The sequence below is a fragment of the Calypte anna genome, chromosome 3 (assembly GCF_003957555.1).
Source record: "Calypte anna isolate BGI_N300 chromosome 3, bCalAnn1_v1.p, whole genome shotgun sequence".
In the NCBI taxonomy this organism is placed as follows: domain Eukaryota; kingdom Metazoa; phylum Chordata; class Aves; order Apodiformes; family Trochilidae; genus Calypte; species Calypte anna.
Window position 1 is genome coordinate 15,525,510 of NC_044246.1, and position 22,590 is coordinate 15,548,099.

Consider the following 22,590-nt stretch of genomic DNA (forward strand, 5'->3'; position numbering starts at 1 on the left):
AGTCTGTTATTGATTTGGAATATTTAACTGTTTTGGTTATGAATTTATAGCTGTAAGGAGCATTTAATGTGTCCCTTATAAATTCCTTTCTTTAGACTTGATATTCCACAAGCTGTATTTGGGAGCAGCACACATGAACACACAAGATGATTTGCTGCAATATTTGAGAAGCCCTTTCTGAGGAATCCCAGCTTTAAAAGGCAGGAGATTTTTTCTCCCAACTTTACATGCAGTATTTAGGGGGAGTGTGGATGGGTGTTTCTACTCTTCCCCTGGGAAGCCTGAAAAACACACAGTAGTCCTCAAAGCAAATACAGGAGCCTAAAAGCAAAAGCAGCTGGTAAGAAGAAGGAAGCTGAAGAAGCTGTGTGGGACTTAGAGTTAATGCAAGTGTTATGCTGGTTATACAGTGAGAATATCTGATGATTGCAGGTGAAACTCAACCTGTACTTTGGAGCTAAAGAATTAGACTTTGTCTGAAGTCTTTGGTGCATCAGAAAATTGTTTCTCTTCTGAAGTGGCCTTCAGCTATTTAGTCAATTTGTTAATTAAGTTCAGTATTCAAACCTTGGCAATGACCTGAATGACCTGATCGAACTTTGAAATTAGCTCTACTTTGAGCAGGTGCCCTCTTCCTGAGACCCCTTACATCCTAACTTTGCCTGTGATTCACTGAACTGACCATAAATCAAACTAGGAGAGCAGCTGTGTGGCCCTCTAAAGAAAGGGGACAACAGTAAGGTTCTGTGCAACCTACTGGCTTCTGTGTTATTGCAATGAAACCAACTTCTTGAAATAGGCTGTAGCATAAGATGTTATTTTGTTCCTTCCCAGTGCCTGGGGTCTGTGGTTGCTTTTGGTGTGAGTGACTGTACAACTTCCTTAGCTCAGGAAACTGCTGATGAAACAGACTGAAATGTGGAATTTCTCAGATGAACTCTGAAAACAGACTTGCTTTCAGTTAGCCTGTGTCTCAGTGGAAATCTCCTAACACTGGCAAGTCACAGTGGGAGGATGTTGCCCTTTGCAAACTGCAGCGTTCCTTCAGCTGGATGTTTGGAAGATGCCAGCAATTGTGGAGTTAACTTACTTTTTTCCCACCACCATCTGTTCCTTTTTCTGTTAATAGAATGACTTCATGCTCAGATGTTTGGGATGATTTGTTAGCTTGATGCTGACATTGGGTTATTCCAGTATCTTTCATCTAGGTAAGGAAGACAGGCATGTGGCTTCAAAAATTATTCTGTTATAAATGTATGTAGTCTTTAGAGCAGCAAATTCAGAAACTCTGGCCTATGACAAGCACAGGACATGATGGCAAACAACAAAATGCAGCAAGACTGTCAGTAATGTAGCAAATGCACATGTTTCCTGATTAGTGGTGCCCTTGGGTATTTCATGTGAGAAAGACCTGTCTGATTAATTGCCTCTGTTAATCCACATTGCAGGCTGAAGTAGTAGGTCTCAGATTTGGGCAACAGTTAATACCATGTAAAATAAAGCCAAAAATGGTACATACTTCCTTCTACATCATTTAATGCAGAGAATGTGCTCTTGCTGGAAGAATAGAAATTGAGATTCATGTAAGACACCATCTCATTCTTTCATAGTTCCGTACAATGAATTTAGGATTTGTTCTCATCTCACATAAGTGTAAGTTTCTTGATGTTGACCTCATTATTCCTTGTGTATAACTGAGACAAAATATTGGCCATTTTTTATGGTTTATCATTTAATTCCTGTAATTGTGTCTTGATGGGGTTTTTTCCTTGGTATTTTCCCTTCTGTTGCAGTGGTTACTTAGAGAAACAATGTAATAGGCTTAATGATTATGAGAGGCTCCTCTTAATTTTTTTTCTTGAGTCCCTCTTATAGTGATTTAGAGGACGAATTTGGTGTTAATGAGGCAAAAATGCTGGCATAATTCACCTGATATTCCATTATTACAGCTTGGAATCTAAAGATGATATCATTGTAGTAGTCATAAGAGGAACTAAGGCATTTTTCCAAATAATTCTTTTTACTTGGTTTATGTTTTCCATGCTGCTGTGCTAACAGTTACATACTCATTTATTTATCCTGATGCAAGAGGTTACTGTAAAAGCCATGAAATTATATATTTATTTATGTATAATTGAAAAGTCTTCTCTTTCCCAGGCCCCCATGGGAACAACATGGAGTATTTTTAGTTTCTTCCTCCCTTTTCCTCTCTTTCTTCAACAAGAAAGATTAACTGTTGCTTAGAAAAATACCCTCCAAGTTCTTTTGTTAAGACTGCTGAAGACATAAACTCCATAAACTTGCATAGTGTTTGCTACAGATATTCTTAGTATATAGAATCTGGGTCTCCATCTTGCAGTTCTGCATTATTCAGCTATGCTACTAGTGCTTTGCTTGAAGGCAGCACTCAACACTTCTCAAAAATCAGTCCCAAAATAGTCTTGATTATAGACAGTAATAGTTGGAAAATTGTCATCATCGTGCTTAATGCTGTATTTTGCATTTGGCTTGCATTCTGTGGGAGTTTGGGAGAGTTTAGTGGGAGGAGATTTGACCCTACTGTGGACTAAAAAAGAAGGGCTTGAATGGGGGTGGCATGAAAAAGGGAGGGGGAAAAAAAGAAAACTTTTATCCAGCTGTCGTCCTACTAAGACAGTGTAATTTGATGTCCTTAAGAAGAAAAATATACTGCATTATATTCTGTCCTTGTCTGTCCTCTTGCAAAAGTTCTGAGTCCCCAAAGTCCATTTGTGAGTTAGTTCTGCTGATAGTGTGCAATCAACAACATATATAACATCTGTTGTGTACAATATATAACAATACATATTGTGTACAATGCAGTTCTTGCTGTTCAGATTAGTCTCAGGTGGATAAGGGAGAGCAAATAACTACCAAGTACCAAGAGCATATTTCTCTGGTACTTGAGAAGCAGATTTGGTAGAGAGCAGTGCTTTCTTGACTCTGTATTCTGAATTTCACTGAGTGCTCACCAGCCTTTCAAAAGCCAGTGAATCCTGAGCAGTAAGGGTTGCTGAATTCCCTGTTTTTTTCAGGGAAATGTTTAGAAACAGAAAATGTAGAGTGTTATTGCCAGGATCTAGTGACAGCCATGAAGAGAAAGAAAGAAATTGCTTTCTGCTGCTCTGGAGAATTATTTCATTTTCATTTGGTCAGATGTGATGGCTTCAGCTATGCACCTGAATCAAGGTGAAAATCATATTGTCTTCTATGATATTCAGTTATCTGTGGAAAGGCACCTGTAAATATCTTGCAGCTGTATAAGGCAAGAGAAATGAAGGCTAGGAGAAAGGAGGGAAGCACATGCAAGTAGTGATGTCACTGGAAAAACAGACAGTGGGTGTGTTGTCCACATTGTTTATAGCACTGGGACAGCGAAGAGAAACCTTCAAGAGTTTGGCATTACGGAATCTGGTGTGTGCTTACAGATGGGTTTGTCTCAGGGAGCTGTGCTGGCTCTGAGTAGGTGTGTCCAAGATAGTTTCTTGTGTCTTTGAGCCTGGTTAGTGACATTTCATTCCCATCATCAAGCAACATGCCAGGGATACTTTCCTTTCATTTGGGGAAGTTTGCAAGTGGTTGCTTGCTGGAGATAAACAGAGTAAGACAAAAAGATAACTTTCTGTGCAGGCATGTGGCAGACAGGAGGCTCAGTTATACTGGCTCTTTTGTGGCTTTTCACATTGCCTAAAGAATGCCAGGAGGAGGAGGAGGAAAGGAAATGAGGAAGGAGGTGATCCAAATGAGGTAAATTCTAGCTGGGTAGGGATACAGTTGAAAACAATGCTGTTGGTAAAGAAACAAAGTAAACTGAATGGGTGAGGAAAAAGTTCCTTTCTGTATCCACAGCATGTTAATTCTAAGGTGAACAGTGTTAAGGGTAGAATGGAAATGGACAAACAATACCTCTATATAACAGAGTAAAAAGGAGTCGGGTTAATGCAGAGCTTGGATGCAAATGAAACAACACAGTAGGTCTCATGACTGCTGTCTAATTAACAGCAGGACTTGATCATCTTAAAAGTCTGTTCCAACCAAAGCAATTCTATGCTGTTCAGCATTTCTTGGGATACTGACAGATTGCTGGCTCCACCTGCCTCAGGAATCACTGCAGAACCTTGACCCTTACCTCAAGGTTATCACACATTTGTGGGTACAGAGCTGTGGTTCAGGAATTCAATCTAAGTCTGCAGCCACACACCTGGAGAGCACGCTGTATACAGGAGAAATGTCTTGTCTTCTAAAGATGCCCTGAATAGAATGACCATAAGATGATCTTCTGACTGGTGAGAATTTTGATAGTTGACATTTCCCTTCATGTCCAGAAGAAGTATACAGAATGGGCTGATGGAAGGTGGCAGACTCCTGAACACTTTTTTTTTTTTTTTTTTGGAGGTGTATGGAATTCAGGAATTGCATCTGCAATTGGCAGCTTTTTGTTCAGATTATACACTTATCAACTGCAGAATATCACTTGATAAATTCAGAGCTTGTGAAAAGGAGAGCATCTAAGAGGTTTTAAGTGTGAGTGTGGACTTGATCTAATAGGACAGAATGACCTTGAGGCAGCCACAGAGTCAGAAGGTTTCCAACAGGAAACCAACTTCCATGACAAAGGTGTAATATTCAGTGGAGAAACAATGCATAATCCTGGCAGATTTCAATTTGACAAATAAGTTTTGTCCTTAGGGCTGAAGGTGCTGAACATTTCAATGTGGCCTCAGCTGAACATTTAAACAGTTCTGTATATGTAGGGGAAAGTTGTCCTCTTGATCACTGGACTATACCCATGACTTGATGCCTGATGGTAGGGAGATCCCCATCCTACAGCAGGGCTAAATATGTTTGAAGACAGACAAGCACACGTGTACAATCTGTAAATTATAAGTGCTGCCAGCACTGTCTTTATTGAGGAGAATGATGAAAACCAACAGAGTAGGAAAGAAAAAAAAGACAGATTCTTAAAACTAAAAGTGCAACCCTGCTAGAATTTATATATATTCAAAATGGGATTCTCTCTAACAGTAAAAGTCTTGTGCCAGGCATAATTATAGTAGAAGTCAGCCTTGGTTCAAACACTACAGTTCTACAGTCGGTTAAAATCAGTGGTGGAGACTTTGGAGGTTTCAGAAAAAAGTAATTTTTATCATCAGCTTATAACACTTTCCAGTCCATTTACAGTGCCACATTATGTATCTCTGTGAGCTATGAATCTGGCATGTTTTCTGAAAGAGAAGTAAAAGCATTGCCTTCATATCCAGTAGGCTGATACAAATTAGAAATAATTTATCTGAAGTGATTTTGTGTATTAGAAGGGGTTAAAAATGACACACTGTGTGAAACTTTTAGAGTTGCTGTATTTATGGTACCTTGGGAAGCAAAAAGGTGGTAGATGGAATAAACTATTCAAAACAAAGTGTATATTTAATCTTATTTAGAAGTTTTGCAGGCAGTGGTAGGGTCCATTTTAATTTTTAAGAGCTGGTGAGTTTTAGAAGAGTTGAAGCTTCTCTCAGTATTATGAAATTATTTCTAAGAAGGAGTCCTCATCCTTCATGAATGTATCCCTTTTTCACTTTTATGCTTTTAGACTTTATTGTACTTTGCAGCAGTGAGTTCATAGTTTGGCAGTGTAAGGCGTTCTGTGGTATAAATTAGAAAATGAAATCTTTGATTCTTCCTTTGAAAGGCTGTTTAGTGACTAGCATTGGAGTTCATTATTATGTTCATTAAATTACTGACAGTGGGGCAGAGATAAGGCTAAAAGAAGTATCCAAAACAAAAAAAAAAGAAGGGTGTCATAATCCAGTGAGTACATATGTATAGCATGTACGGCTGGCTATACCTCATCTTTATGAGAGACAATTAGAAGCCCTCAGATGCATGCTGCAGCTGGTAATTAATGAATATTCCCTTAATAAATAGTTCTACAGTCAGCTGTTTTTGTGGCAGGAGGATTATTATCTGCACATCAATAACTTAATTCCAGGGAGAGAAGTAATGTTTGTTTTTCTCATCTGGATAAATTGTGCTTAAAAGGCTTGGATATAGCTCCCTCTCCCAAAGCCTGAGAATATTTGTGTAAATGCTCGTCACAGAGTCTGAGAAATGGAGCAGTGACCACATCTGTCTGGTGAATGGCTCGGTCCTGTGGTCTGTCCTGTTTCAAAATTAGCATCTCCTGGGACATGATTGACTTTCTGGAGGCGCAAACTGTCTGAAAGCTTAGATGTATTTTAGCTTCACTTATGAATTAGTATTTCATCCCACAGCAGATCAAACACATTTTGTGTCTTTTAATGACAGTGCTTTTTATTTATGGAGCTTTGGCTGCTCTAAGCTGAGACACAGCAAGTAGGATGGACAGTGTGTCAAAAAACAGGTAAATGTTTCTTTGAAAGGTGAACTTTTCCTTAAAGTGAAGAAAAGTCAGTAAGTCAGTCATGGAAAAAAGAGAGAATGGTCATTTGTATGAGAGTGCAGTACAGCTTCAGTGTGGATTGATTTTTGGCTGGGCTACAGATTTCCTGTGTAACTGGGAACTGTGTAATTGTTTGCCTCCCGTTTCCCCTGTTGCTGCTGATCTCACTGAAAGAGAGACTGAAAAACTTAATACATTAATTTCTTTAAGGACCTTTGGCAGTGTAGAGTGCAAGGTGTTACAAGATTGTGTTATACTGAGCGTTAATAGCAGATGCTGCATAAAGCCAAGCCTTTTTTAAAAGCATCTGAAGGGAGAAGAGCAGCATTGTAGAAAATGAAGAGCAAGTGATAACCATCTTCCACCCCCCGAGCAAAAAAAAAACCCACCTGATTTAAAGTGTGGAGAGCAAAGGTTGTGCACTCTACTTCTAAACAGAACATGGACACCAGTTTGAATCCTGCAAACCTCACGGAAACATTTGACCATCTAAGCTGTTGTTCTGAAGAGTGTGGGAGAGCACCATCCAGCAGCAGAGAATATTTACTTAGCCAAGCTTTGACCTCAGTTGATCTAAGTCATGTTAAAACATAAAATTGCAGTGAAATGGCATTAAAAAAATAATCACCAAAAAATGCCCACTCATTTATGACCAGGATCCCAATTCCAAGTGCCTTTTATTAGGAAATATGAAAAAAGTAGCTACAGGGAGCTACTCAGTATAACAAATAATGTATTTCACCTTTTTTTAAAGGGTATTAATTTCTTGTACTGACTTGAACTTCGTGATTTTTATTTTCTGAACTGTATGTGATAATGCTAACTTTTCATACCAGGTAAAACAACCTGTCTTTCAGCTCTGTGACGTACTAGAATGAGAATAGGATCCACTCTATATTGATGTGGCTTTTGCAAGCAAAAACCGTTCTTTGTGACCCAAGTATAAACTTGAGCATGTAGTGTCCAGACATGACACAGTGAACAAGCTGGAACAGGAATTTTTATTACAGTACCCTCAGCTAATTTGCTTCATCTGTGTTTGCATTGATACTGGTTTTATTGATACAAAGAGGAGCTCAATAAATGGTATTGTGGTTTGTTGCCAGAAAGAATTTAAAACCCACATTTTGCAGTATCAGGTATGTAGCTTGTTTCCATTCCTTTCTGAACATTGCAGAGCAGTAACAATAGCTGTCTGCAGTTCTGAAAGGTGGGTTGAGAAGAAGAAATGTTGCCATAACAGCTGTTATGCCAGTAGTACCCATGGTTGTCATACGAGATATTGTGCAGTTCTTGATGCAGATGAAGGAGAAAATGTTATTTTTGTTTGCATGTTAGAAAGCTTTGTGAGTCATTAGCCCTGGGAGTTTATCACAGGGGTTTATGTGCAGGTAGTAGCAAAATCCATTTAATAGGTGGAGACCCAGGGATGCCAAGTACCTGCTGGTCCCAGGTAGTTAAGATTTGTCTACATCACATGAAAACTTGATAGATATGATGATGGAAATCAGAGAGTGCTAGATTCAGTGGTAGATGAATGTCTGTTCCTAACTCTCCAGTGATTTCTTGGATGAGTTTTGATTGTTGTGTCACCATACATGTTTACCTGTCTCCATCTGCAAGAAAGTAGCCTTGTAAAGTTCAAATTTTATAGATGTATTTCTTAATGCTTTGACGTGTTCAGATTTTCAGGACATGCTCTAGAGAACTGCTAAAATTGTTTGGGGTCCATTTGGTGCAGATTGAAATACCATAGTGTCATACTCAAACCCAGTGCTCACCACAGAAGAGCTTCAATATAGGCAGTTACTGTTCAGATTTTCCCTGTGCTGTTTCTGTCACTGAAATGACCTTGAAAGAAGTACCCACCATAAAAACAGTGTTTTTCATTTTCATGATCCACTCAGCCATGAATATCTAGCATTTCCACATGATTTCTGTAACACTAGTGTTTGGTACTTCTACATAGAAAGCCTCTCAGCAGAGACAGTGGTCTATAAGTTTTTATTGTGTCTGTTATGATAATGGCAGTCTTTGCATCACAAATGCTTGTCCCACTGACATGACAGCCTCTAAGAGTCTCTGCTTTCTAGAGAACTCTTGGTCCAGTGGACCAGATCTCCCAGTTTTCACAAGACGTTTTACAGGATCAGCTGAGCTGTGTGCACAATACTTTGTTTCATTTTTGATTGGTTCAGATGGTCCAAATATTTGCAGAACTCTATTAAGTCCTATTTAGGATGAAGTCATAAGTTCCACTTTCCACCAAGGCATGGAGCCTGTCCAAATTAGTGTCAAAGCCTATATAATACCTTGGCTATATTGCAGGCTTGTATAGTATTGAGATCCTGTTTTCACAGCAGTTACATAGTTGTTACTCCAGTGAAGAATGGTATGGCCCCTTATAAAGTCCACAAGCTGACGTCTGTTTTTTAATGTAATATATACTCTATTCAAGGAGCTAAAAGAAGGCTTTGCTTTAATAGATTCCTTCAGCTAATGTTTTCCCTTATACAGATGGGTTATTGTTTCCACCTTTTGATAACTATGTGGCTTTGAATGTTAGGGCCTCATTTTTTGGTTTGGCTTTTTAATTTTTTTTAATTTTCTTTCTCTGTGTCTCCTGGAGCAAGGGGAAGGGTTTTGTCATGATCATCAAGTTGCCTTGCAGCTTTCTCTGAGGTGTTATTTGAGGGTCAAAACCCTGAAGACACTAAAAACAAACCAAACAAAAAAAATCCAGCAACCTGTTGTTGCTCCACCCTGCAATCACACCACACCACACACCCTGTGTGCCTTCAGTTGCTTTCCATTTTCAGCTTATCTTCCTTTCTCTGAGATGAAACATGGTACAGGAGTTTCTCACCATGGGCAAAACTCATATAATTTGAACAATGAACTCTTGTTGGGTTTGTTTGTTTGCTTGTTTGTTTTTTCCCCGGGGCTCTGATGCTACAGGTATGGATTTATCTCTTTTGAAAATGTTGTCCAGGTGATTGCTATAAATAACAATAATCTTCTTACTGGTTTCATGAGGCTGGATAAAAATCTTTGTGTTCATCCCCAGTATAAGTAGCTTTCTGTGGTCTCAAAATGCCTGGTTTTAAGTACATAATCACAATTACTCTATCAAAGTAAACACCATGAAATCTGATCTGAGCAGAGAATGTGGAGGACAACTGAAATTAGTTGGACTTCTCTGTTTCATGTGCTTCTGGGCCAAAACAACTTCAGCAAGTGGGGTTTGCATAGTGGAGTGTCTACTAAAACTTTTTTAATCTCAGCAATATACAACTTCATTTTGGGTTTTATTAGAACAGGAGAAAAGCTTATACTTGGCTGTGTTACATGGAAACCATTTTTCTCCCAGTTCTAGTGAAAAACAAAACCAGAACACAAGACTTACAGACTGAGAGTTCAGACCAATTTGTAACGGTGGAGAATAGTCAAAATCAGGATACACCAAGGACCTTATCTCATTTGTCAAGCTAACCACATGTACAGATATACTTTAGGGGATCTTTAGAGTCTTCTCACCCCTGGATCCAGTTGCAAAATTAATAGTGGTTCAGGTTCAGATAGGAAATAATTCAGAATTCTGATATTTTTTTAGTGTATTTATCTTGATGCTCTTCAGCATAAGTAAAAAAGTTGATTCCTGCATTCCAGCATTTATATATATTTTTTCCCCTAATGAATTTTAAGAAGAAAAATTATTGTAGCTTATTTTGGGATATAAAGGAGGGATTCAGACATTCCTTAATTTAGGTGCATTTGTGTCCTTTCTTGGAGTTGAGTGTGGAGGCAGGAGAAGAATAGGGAACATATTTCTTGTATTCTTGTCACTTGTACTCTGTAGACTATATGCAGGCCACTGGCACTTTCATAATTCTATGCAGAGAAAAATTTCAAAGGGGCTATGAGCACACCTAGCACTTCAGGCTGGTGACTCAGCCTGGCTCACTGCAGAATGATCTTAATTCACAACCTCTGGATTAGCTCTCCATCTCTATTGTTCTCTTTGGGGACGATAAGATTATCTTATAAAAATAATGCTGTATTTATCTATTGTATGTTTTAATTTATTTTTCCACCAGCAAGGTCAGGTTTTGACTTTTGCACAGGAGGTAAAGGTCTGCCAAGTGTGAAACTGTTGTCAGGGTTATGATTGCCACTAGGTATTCTACACTGGAAGAGGTCAGTGAAAGGCATTCTACCACTAACATGTGGTTACTGGCTATTGGCAAGGAGTTGCGAAGTTCTGTAATGTGCCATTTAGAATGGGTCCATCAAGATTGCTGCTGGTTTTTGGAAAGGAAAGGAAGAAAAAGCAGCAGAACTTCTTGCTTAATTTGAGAAAGGTCATCTTGTTCTTAATTGTGACATTTACTGTTGTGAGGTGGTGGATATCCAGCACCTGTGTATTTAATTTGCCACTTTGCCAGCTTCCCATACTTCCCACAGAGTGATAGTTTACCATATGATGCTATGCTGTGTTAAAATCTTGCTCTTCTTAATTGTTGATGCAGTTGGATGCAAGGGTTCAGTAAGAGCTGTGATCTGTTGAGGTGGTGTCTGTATTGCTGTCTTCTTTTAGAAGCTGAGCTTAGTCAAGTGAAGATGATTTCAGGTGGATTAATCAGGAGGAAGGGACAGAAGGATTAATACCACTTCTGTTATAATAGAGGGGATGCTGCTCAGTTCCAACAGAGCAGACCCACTGCTTGACCACTTACTGCCTGACCAAAACTTAAAGCCCATTACTGGGGGCATTGTACAGATGTCTCTTAAGCACTGGCAGGCTTGGAACACCTACCACCTCTCTAGGAAGCCTGTTCCAGTGTTGACCACCTTCTCAATTGCTGATTAATGTAAAAAAAATGCTTCTTAATTTCTGGTCTAAACTTCTTTTTGATTTGTTATGTCAAAATGAGTCATTCTTTTGTGCTCTTTTCAGGTCTTCGGTTAGATTTTTTAATATATATCTTATTTTTTTAAAATTTATTTTCTCCATAGCAGATGTTAAGCCCCTTTGATGGTGCTTCATCAGTAGAGAGGCAAAATAATTTATAAGATCTGTCAATATGAAGCTACCAAATGTAAACCTGTTATCTGCGAAGGAATGATCCTTCTACTTGGACACATAACCTGTTTAAGGGACTGAAGTTTGCTGCTTAGATGAAGAAGATAACTGTGTCTCTATCAAACTTTATTAACCTGTTTATGAACCTTAGATGAAGAGGATTCTTTTTATCTGACCCACCACAGTGACAGTGCTAACCTTGCACTTTCAGAAATGTTTATAATAAATGCCACATATCTATGTGTATCATACAAGAATGTGGGGGGAGATGCCACAATAAAGAGCAGCACAGTGAAGAATCCCAGGTGCTTCTACAGTGGCATTTCATCCTGCAAAACCTTCTTGTGTAACTTTGTTTCATTTTCTGTTTCAGGAACAAGAAGATCCTAATAAACTTGCTACCAGCTGGCCAGATTACTATATTGACCGCATCAATTCCATGGCAGCAGTAAGTGACCTCTCCTTCAAAGCAGGGAATATTTCCTACTACAGAGTGTTTCTTTAGAAAGAAGTCCCCAGAATAAAGAATGCTAGCCTGAATAAATTTAAAGCAGGATTTCTGAAAGAAGAGTATATGAATTAAGAAGGAGCCCTGCTGTAGCAGAGGAGCAGATTAGAAAGCACAATAAGCATTTCCAGTTTTTATTTCAACAATACTGAAGGGATTCCACTTTGATTGTGCAATGAAAATTCAGATCTGGAGTAATGAGATTGATTATTTAAATGTATTTACATGCCAGCTGTTAAGCCTATCCCAAAGTCTGGCCCTGATCCTTAGATCTCTGCTGATTGGCATTGGTCCTGAAAAGAAGGGACAAAAATGGCTGTGTGCCTTTTATATGATTTTCTTTACAATTCAGCTGACTGTAGTAGACCATAATGATCTTGAAGAAATCATCATGCTCTTGAGTGCTGTTGGAGTATGAAGATAGCTCAGCTCTGACCCCTATTTTTGAAATTTAGAGGAATGTTAATGTAAAGTTAGGTGTCAGGACATGCAGGCACTCATACATGTGTCTTGGCAGGGCTAGCCAGTCTGAAACAGTGACAACTGAATGCATCTTTTTCTGAAACTGCTTTTAACTGCAGTTAGCATTTTTGGAGGCCTGTGTGTCATCTCATCCAAGCAGAGGTGGAATAGATTGGTTCTTCAAGAGAAGTCTTAAGTGCAGCCTCTAAGTGAATATTATGTGAAATCATGGACAAGAGGGTACCAAAGTCCCTACTTATCCCTTCAGAATAAAGGAACAAGAAAATATTGAATGAATCAGAAAAGCAACTATTTAAAAACTAGGTAAAGCTTTGTTTTGTTGTGTGGTTTCAAATGATTTCTAACTAACCTATAAAAGAACGCTGTGATTATTTTTTTTTGTAGAAGAATTAATTAACAGGTAGTTGTTTATATAGGATAATATCCACTTACATAAGAGCACATAGACAGGAACATAAGGCTGTAACAGCATAGGCATCAGATAGAAGTCAACAAGATATTGAGGAAAACTTTCTTTAATTATTCTTCTTCAGTAGCTAGCTGGATAATATGTTTCTTCCTCTATAGCACGTAGTAGATCTGGTCAACAGAAGGAGCAGAACACCTGGATGTAGTGTCCACTGATCTCTTTTTGATATTAAAGATTTTATGTTTTGAAATTTGATCCTTTTCATGATTTTGTAGTCAAATTTTGCCTCCAGTTATTCATGTCTGATGCCTACCTGGATTTTTTTTGGCAGTTGCACTGAAGTGATGATAGAACTCTATCCATAGCATCTTAGGTAACACACCTTGTTTGTTTAGTTATGTGTTTATGTTTGATTTTTGCAGGTTTCTCTGCAACGTTTGTACTGTGGTTATAAGCTACAAAATAGTTTTATTAAAATCATTCCTTAATGGGTGCTAAATGTGTCAATACTGATGAAGTTTTCATGGTGAAGTATGTCTTGCTTGGTAAAAAAATTAAGATTTACAAGATATTGTCATTCACCATAAGAGGATAAAAGAAAACTACATTCTACTGTGAGTCATGAATAAGCAAAATTATCACCTTTCTTCATGCCAGATTTTCTTTGGGCAGATTTATGAAGTAGAAAGAATATGGACATGTTTTGAGAAAAGAGACTGAGCCTTTGTGACTGGCATGGTAGTGTGCTTTGATTTCCTGACTGAACAAATTTGCTGTACATGGGCCATTAAGGGGAAAAAAAAAAAGAGTATGAAACCTTACAATGTCACTGAGCCAAATACTTCTGGTAGGATTTGTTCCAAGGCCTCTTGAATCTACTGAAAGTTTTTCCATTGATTTCAGTGACTTTTGGATTAGTCTTTAAATGTTCTTGATGTAAACCTGGAGTGAATATGTACACACCACTATTGTAAATCTGGAGCAGTTCCCTGCAATGAGACTATATTTTGGCCTGTGTTTCTATTTTTAAACATGTTTTAAGAGCACCAATAAACAGCAGCCCCAGTAATGTTGTTTGCATGCCTCAGCACTGTATGACTGATAATCTTTTATTTGTCTTCAAGCCTCATTATTTCCTCCTATGCTTGAAGTATTACAAAGACACACTGGGGTTAGAACCCCTGCTTCTGATTTACCACTTACTTGCTTCACTTTTAAGCAGGTGAAACTTAGTTGACTTGAATTCACAGGAATTGTAGGAGTGGAAAACTAGAGTAATACAGCTGAGAACCAGCTCCAACATGCTTTAAAAGTCATGTTCTATTCATTATTATTTAGACCTCTGAGATTCTTAGCTTCCAAATGGTTATTTTTGGTCCCTTATAATTTCAGTACTAAATTTAGGGGTGGGTTTTTTTATTTTTTTTTTCCAAACAGCATCCAAGTGGAGTTGGCTTAGAAGTGGTGGAAGAAAAACATGTTTCATGTTGCTTCCTGACACTGTCTAGTCTATTTTAGTTTGTGTCTCTTGGGTGCTATCAGGAATTGCATTATTTTAATTAGAAATACTGCAAGAGGTATTAAAGTTGAAATGGTAGCAATAATCACAGGACTGTCAGGTTAAAATGCTTTAAAATTTTTAAAATAAAATTTAGTCTTTGCATCTCCAGTGAATTAACAGCAGAAGAATATTTTTACATGTACTTCCACACCTTTTTCTATATCCTTTAATTTAATTATGAAGTTCTTTTTTAGATATTTGCTTGGCAAAAAAGTTGTTCTTACCTGCTGGTAAAATAAAACCAGCACCTTCATCCTGCTGATGAAGTGAAGTATCTTCCTCTGGATTTCAGGAAGCCAAGGCCCCTGTGCTCAAGGATGATTTTCTCAGAAGACCTGCTGCAGTGTTACCCACCATATCTGCTCCTCCTAGATTATGCTTGAGAGCAATGTGGTGATTCCTGATGTGTTTGTCATTCCCTACTTGTAACCTTAGACCACTATGTTAAGAAGCACTTCAGGTCACAGATTCCTCATCCAGTTCAAAAAGCCACACTACACTTTTTAGGCACAGTTCTGTTCCCACAATTGTTTCTGTTGCTGTGACTTTTAAATTTTTAATACTTCTTAAGTATTATATAGTTTTTACCTATTATATATTTTAATAGTTTTAGTTTTTAGTAGTTTTTAATCAAATTTTCTCAAGAGCATATGATAGTAAAACTGGGTCTGTAGTGTGCAGTTCCTGTGGAGGGACTGTCCCATCCTTCAGGTAGCCTGAATGAAAGGACCAAGTAGATCATTGATAGAGGGTCTTTTAGACCAGTCCTAAGATAAAGGGGGAACTGCTAGTAATGTCTAATTTAGGAAGAGAAATCTCTAAATTTACCCAGGCTTCTGATGTCTATATTTTATAAATAATAATGGCTATTGTAGACAAGTTGCATACCCCTATTTAGAGACCATTTCCATTATCAAGGTCATTGTCAATTTCTGCTGATTCATCAACACAAAAGCTTCTTAAAATTGCAGCAGCTGCCATGTTAATATCACATGTAAAGAAACCTCCCTGTGCTCCTTCTGCCTTCCTCACCCCATGATACTGTCTGCTTGGCAGCACAAATAAACACAGCCCTTATTTTACTGGGGAGGGAAACTTTTTACATCACTGCATTGCTTTTATGAGCTTGGCTGTGTCTGCATTTCCACAGAGAGACTTCCAGGTAGTTGCAGATCCAGCTTTTCTGGAGAGATGGCTCAGTCAGAGTATGAGGCAGGGGGGCAAGATTAATTAATACAGCTGTAACCAGGCCCTTTTTCTTGACTCAGAAAGCAGTTGTTTTGGTGTAGAGCAGCTTTATAGGATGTTAAAAATACTTATCTTTCATCAGAATTTAGCAGGCTGATAACTTTTTCCTCCATTTGTGTGGAGGTGACATCCCTGCAACTATATTTATTTTCTTAAATGTTCAGGGGATTTAAAATTATATCTTTTCATAGTTAATGATTCACAGTTTATTCTCTTAATTCACCCTTAAGGAAGTTAGAGCTGTAGTGCCCTTGAATTTCAACTGACTTGGGTTTTTTTGAAGAAATGTTGTATAGTCCAGGTATGTCAAAGGAGGTATGCAATACAATATTTTGTTTATCAAATTTTGATTTTACTTGTACTTGTTTATGAGCTGAAAGTGACTTCAATAATTATAGCACTTTCTTAGTTATGATTTAGACAAGATCTAAAGAAAAAGCAAAAGTGCTTGGACTTGGACTTGGATTGGATGAGAAATCAGAACATCTATGTTACATTTTCACTATTCTGTTTGCTTCTTTCTGTTTTCCATTTCATTTGTGTGAGACTGTTTAACAAAATCAGGTCTATCATACAGTGTTTTGCTTATGCTAGTCTATGCCCTTTTACTCTCTTTTTATTTTCTAATTTTCTTTCTGACATGTAATGTCATTATGGGCCTGTATTTTTCTTCTCAGCAGTTTAGGAAAATGATTAGCGAATATGGTAGGGTGTAGGAATTAATAATTGCTTTGAATAAACCCCAAATCTTTCATTTGAAATTGAGTCAAATTTTCAAAAGTAATTTCTTGGACTACCTGAAGTTTTATAGATAAAATTATATGTAAATAATTGCTTTCTCGAATCTGTGGATTATTTTCTTTTTAATTGCAAATAAGTAAGTGGATGATGCATTTAATGTTTAAATATGATAAATGTGCTTGTAAAAAAGACTCTTATATATACCACCTTTTAGGGACCAGATAAGGACCTGGCACTATTTTGCTTCCTCTTCCTAGGATGTTTGGTTAACTGATAGCAACTGGCTGCATCCTCAGCACAGCAGACATTACTCCTCGAGTGCAGTTTGTAGTTCAGGAAAGCAATTCATCAGTCAGCCACATTAATGAAATCCAGCCTCAAATAATGACAGTTCCCTCCCCTCTGTCTCCCAGACACAGTTATGTTTTCTGTAACTCTTGCCGAGAAAGCTATTTCATAATGCAAACACGTGACCAGCCTGTCTTTAGAGAGGGCATGAGGATTTGAGATCCTGGCCCTGCACAGGAGTGAGAAATGAAGGGCTCTTGGCTGCCTGCAGCTTTAGAAAAGGGATTTTCTATAATCACTCTCTGTTGTAAAGGCAGGATTATTTCTATTTGTTTCATTTGGAAACCAGCCTTTTTCCTTCTGAACGAAATACTGTTGAGGACCTTCCTACCATCCATTTTCTTTCCCCCCACAATGGCTCAGAGGAGAAATTAAGCTGTTGGAGGAATGGGAGCCTTTCAAAGGAGCATTTATGGGCCAAAGGAAAGATGACCAGATGGGCTGTCACCCAAGAAAATACAAATCAAGCCCCAGATCACACCCCGGGACTCTGCCATTGAGATTCCATAATGCCTGTTCAGGATTTCTGTTTATTTTTCAAAGAGGGGGATCATATATGGCTTGGCTTAAGCATTTCAATTTATGTTTCTGGCTGTCGGTGGATGCTGGCAAAAGATAAAACATCATCAGCTCATTTTCCATCAGTAGCGCTCTGTCATTCCAGTAGGGCAGGAAATGGCTTGCTCTGTTACTGAGTGAATTTGACTTCAGTGTGGATCAGAAACAGGACCCCTAGAGTTAAACACATCTCCCTGTGCCAGCTGTTCAGCATAAGACAGCAACGGCTTGTAGCCAAGTGACCACCCTCAGGATCTGACATCTGTTGGCACCACATGGTTTGCAAAAGCAAGCAACATGGGAGCACTTCCAAGGGAAGTGAGGTGTTGGAGGGTGGGGTTACAGGAACTTCCAGATAGAGGAAGGTTTTCTTTGGTGCTTGCTAAATAGTAAAAGAAAGACTTAAAAATTATGCTGCAATGGGCCACAATTGTAGCTACTCAGATTCCACCACAGAGAGCTATACAGCCTGATAGATGATCCCAGTTTAATCTTTTCCCAGTTTAATTTTTTCATTTGAGATGGGTTTCAGAGCTGCTCTCCAGAAACCACTGAGTGATATCCTCCAGAATTCCTGCCAGTAAGAAAGGCATTTATCCCCTGTTTTACAATTAAAGCAACTAGGAAGACCTAGCTATAGCCTAAGAATTTCCAGCCTTAAATCTTCACTTTTTAAGCAGTCACAGATTGAAGTTGAGAGCTTAAATGGTATATGCAATAGGCACTTCAGTCTTGCTTCACACTGCAAGATTGCAGTTGTATTGAGTACTAGAGCCCTGGTTTCCTAATATAACACTTTAAATTAGCATCGTGTAACTCTGAGAACCTTATTTTTTGCATGTATTCCACACATCATCTCTCAGCATAATTTATAGTGACCCAGAGAATCCTCAGTTTGCTGACTAGGTCTAGATATCTCATACTGCATACTAGAGGAAAATCCAGATTCCCTGTGCTTCAGTTTACTTGTTGAAAACCAGCAATGTTTCTTTGTTCCAGCTTTTTGCCGTAGATGTTCCTAATTAGCAGGGACGAAGTGTTCAGGGAAAGATCAGTATCTTAAAACAGGTGATATACTTAGCATGGGGAAGAAAAGTCAAGCTTGTATGTACACAAACCAAACTGTAATTCAGGGTACTTGAAGGCTATTTAGCCACTTGAAGAAAAAGCTTTTTGGCTTTGAAACCTGACACACAAGTCTGGGTGGTTTTTGCTTTTTCTTTTTTCCCCCCTCAAATCCCTCCAGCCATGTCAATCTAATAAAAGATATTACCTCTCCCTACAAACTTTGTCTCACATATCCATAGATCATCAGAGCAGATCACTGTTCCAAATTAGGTACAGTTTTCTGAGGGCATACTGGCAAGTATGATTTTGGGGGGTAATCTGAGAACCCTAGTTTAGCTAATGTGGCAAAGCAGTATGTTGCTGCCAGTCCACATGAGCAGCATCATCTGGATTCAGTTTTGTAGCTGAAGCGCTGCTTTCCTGGTGAGAGGTCGGCAGGCACCTCTGCATGGGTTGATGGAATAGTTGTTTTTCATAATTCCTGGCCTGTCTCAGCTTCCAGGCAGCCCAAGCCTTCCTGATTGTCATCTTCTTTTCTGAACAGATGCAGACTCTGTATGCTTTCGATGAAGAAGAAACAGAAATGAAAAATAAAATAGTTGAAGACTTGAAGACAGCTCTGCGGACTCAGCCCATGAGGTAACGTTGTTAGTCTTTCATCACAACTCACTGCCTCCCTTTGGTCAGATGTGACACAGGAAAGAGTGGCAAGAACAGAAACTTCATTGTCTCACCTCACACAAGCCTCTCTGATATTGCAGACAATCCACAGAGAGCCCTACAGTCCCTGGTCTGAACCTGCCTAGTTGAGAGGGCACACTAATGCTGAAGCTTGTAGCTTCAGGAAAATGAAAGACAAAGTCTGCTGTAAAAACCCCTGTGGCAGTTATATGTAAACATAGGTTATGACTATGAAAATCATAGGCCCCTGAATGTCCCATGTAATCTGATTCATGCTGGGCAAAATCTCAGCCACTACTCTGAACTTTGAATTCAGGCTTCCCCTTATCTTTAGTAATATGAACTGTTTGCTACAAAGCAGCTAATCCATCTGACATCACCTGGTTTGGCATTCTTCCTGTTCTATATGTGATTGTGGCATAGAGAAATGTAAAGAGACCTCGTTGTGCTCTGTGTCTTTGAAGGTAAGGTCATCTTTGTTTTTCTGGGAACAAAGCTATGAACAATAGAAAACTAACTAGCATGGAAACCTTTTCCATTTAACTCTTTTAACACATCTGCACTGTGTAGAAGCAATAATTATAGTTCATATGATTTCAGGAGACCTTCAGTCAAAAAGTTTCTGAGTATCTTTGTGCTGGGCCTAAAACAGACCAAATGTGTTTACATCCACACTGTGCTGAATTCACCATTTCAGAGAGCTTCAATAGTGCCTAATCAAACAGTTCAGGCCTTTTTTGGGGGGAGGAAAGGGGGAACCAAACCAAGCCAAACAAATTAATTTTTTTTTTTTAATTTCAAAAAAATAGTATTGTAGTTACATTGACTTGAACTGGTAATATTTCTGGGACTTCTTGCAGAGTTGTAATGATGGTACTTCTCTCATTAGTAGTAATTAAAAAGTTCACTGCATGCAGCTTCTCACCTCATGGCAACTGTGAGACATAGAGCTTCAGATTAAACCTCGGAGTTTTACCTCCTGTTGTGACAGGCTGCAGGACAGCAAAAAGACAGATTATGATGTTGCTCTGAGGCACAGAGATCCATCAAGTGTTGGTTAATTCAGCATGCAGGTTATGGTGAGTCCTATTAACATGGAACTGAAGAAAAAGTGGCCTATAATGAGACCTAACCCAAAGTGACAGGTGATTGACTCATCTTGTCTATCACTGTTCTAAAATAGAGAACACTCTAAAATTCAGCTGGACTTCAGGTTAGAATGGAAGCTAAGGCAACTGCTAAACTCCCAACTCTGAAGAGGTTTTAAAATGGAATTTCTATGCTCTTGAGACTTGATGTAGCAACTGTGTTACATTAATGTGAGGCTGAGCTGCTTCCTCTGCCAAAGTGATGACTTTCCTTGAGGGTAGCTACAGCAGCAAGGAATCTCTGCTATGTCCAGCTGAGACACTTTGGTGGCCACCACTGGTTGTTCTTCTCTGACATTTTGTATAGAACAGCCCAGCCTCCTTGTTTGGAGTAAGACACTAAAGAAGAAAGAGAAGTGTTTTTTGCTCAAAGCCTTGCAAGCTTTTCCTTCACAGACCTATATTGCTCCTGCTGGATTCCCTTCACAACAGTGTTGCTTCATCTGTTTATAATAACCATAACAAGCCTCAGTACAAGCATCTATGAGTTGCCCTATAAAGTGTTCTCTTCTAAATCACAGGCAATGGTTATGGAGCTTTTTTTTTTTTTTTTTTTTTTTTTTTAAATAGTTAAGCCAAGCCAAATTTCGAGTTAAGTCCTATGTCTCAACTAATTTCCAGCAACTCAATTCGTTAGCTGCCAAATGGGCTGCATGCCAATGCCTGATCAACAAGCCAATTTCTTCTTGATGGAAAGGTTGGAGTAGAGAGGCCCTCAGCTCCATCAAATCCCTCTCATAAGCAGTACAATACCCAAGTCTTCAAAATACTAGTCTTTCTAGTTGAATTTGGACATCAAATCCTGTTTTTCTTGCCATTTCTCTTCATCAGACCTCTGAAGAAAATGGAGACCTAAATTCACACAGGATGAACTCTCTGGAATCCATTTGTAATGGTAGGGTACACAGGGACTCTGACAGCTTACGAATAGGATTCTCTACTTGAATTCTCTATTGTAGAAGAATCAAAAGAAGAAAAATGCATGTATTTGGCTCTATAATTGATTTTACCACAGAACTGTGGCTCTTCTAGTAGAAAATGCCCAGTAATAATACTATTCTGTACCTCTGTTCCTTCCCACCAATTCCAGCAGCGACAAAAACTTAAGACCTACCCAAACTCAAGTTCCTCTCCTTTTTGGAGAAAAGGTAATAGAAATATTCCTGGGCAACTAGTTGTCCCTGTTTGAGCAAGTGCATTTTGTTCTGGTGTGTAGGAGCTGCTCTTAAATATTAAAGCCAGGTTATGTCCCAGCATGCAGGAACAACCCCAGACTTAGAGAACAAAAAACCTCACATCTGCATCTTGTAAAGAAACACATTTTCTTTTAGGTTTGTAAGAACTTACGACCATAAACAAGTGTGATGACAAACTGTTGGACAGAAGCACCAGAAGAGTTCTGTGTTTTTGGTATTTTAGTGCTCAAAAATGGAGGTTCAGAAATGCATCAAAAACAAGAACTTAAAAAGGACTGGAAAAAAATAAATTATAGTAACCCCAGAATAGTCACTAACTCCCTTTGCTGTCTGATTTTCTTCTTTTGTTTAACTCAGATTTTTATTTTTGTTTGGTGTAGCCATGTTGTATTCAAGAACATACTGAAGATGATCTTCTATGCACCCAGTAAGAAAAATTCATTATGCTGAACTTTTCATCAGTTCAGTAGTTGTCAGGATTATATGTGCCCTCTAATTTAAAAACTGATACTGCAGGGAAGTGTAGCCTTAGCTGTTAACAGGGTGGGGAACATCCTGCCCTCTGCACACCCACAAAATATGATCTTTCTGTCTTTCCTGAGATGGATCAAGTCTCACAGGGAGTCTGCCCTCCCCCCACTACACATTGAGTCCATCAGTGGGTTATTACCTCTGAGGCTGTACTGCATTTGTATTTGGATGAAAGGTTTGTTATTAGAGCTAGCTAACTCATTCTGATCAGCACTCTCTTAAGCTTGAAAGGCTAAGAGGCACCCTGCTTTTTAAAGAGTGCTAAACTGGTCAAGTGAGAGTCTGAGGTGAGGCTGGGCTTTAATTTGCTTGTTTAGCACCTATTAAAACACACCCTGCTTTATTTACACTTGAGATTTTGAATATGTTGGCCAGAATGCATTGGCAAATATGCTTAACTTTACACCTTTCAGTCTAGAATAAGGCCTTATTTTGCAGCATACAGGGCATATGGAATGGCAGTTACTTATATACATGTAAATTGTGAGGATGAAGGTACTTTATGTGCCTGAGGTGGGTTTGCCTTTGCATACACACAAACACACACATGTCCCTGCTTACAGCCATACCAATGCACAAACACCAAAC

General features: G+C 38.7%; 1 protein-coding gene across 3 annotated transcripts in view; it reads left to right on the top strand.

Annotated features, from left to right (window-relative positions):
- Positions 1-22,590, top strand: part of DAAM2 (dishevelled associated activator of morphogenesis 2) — a 199,111-nt gene that overhangs the window by 110,275 nt on the left and 66,246 nt on the right. For all 3 annotated transcript variants that reach the window (XM_030447860.1, XM_030447859.1, XM_030447861.1), the window contains 2 exons: positions 11,896-11,970; positions 18,991-19,085. In XM_030447860.1, the coding sequence (XP_030303720.1) occupies positions 11,896-11,970; positions 18,991-19,085 (170 nt within the window). The remainder of the gene's footprint in view (positions 1-11,895; positions 11,971-18,990; positions 19,086-22,590) is intronic.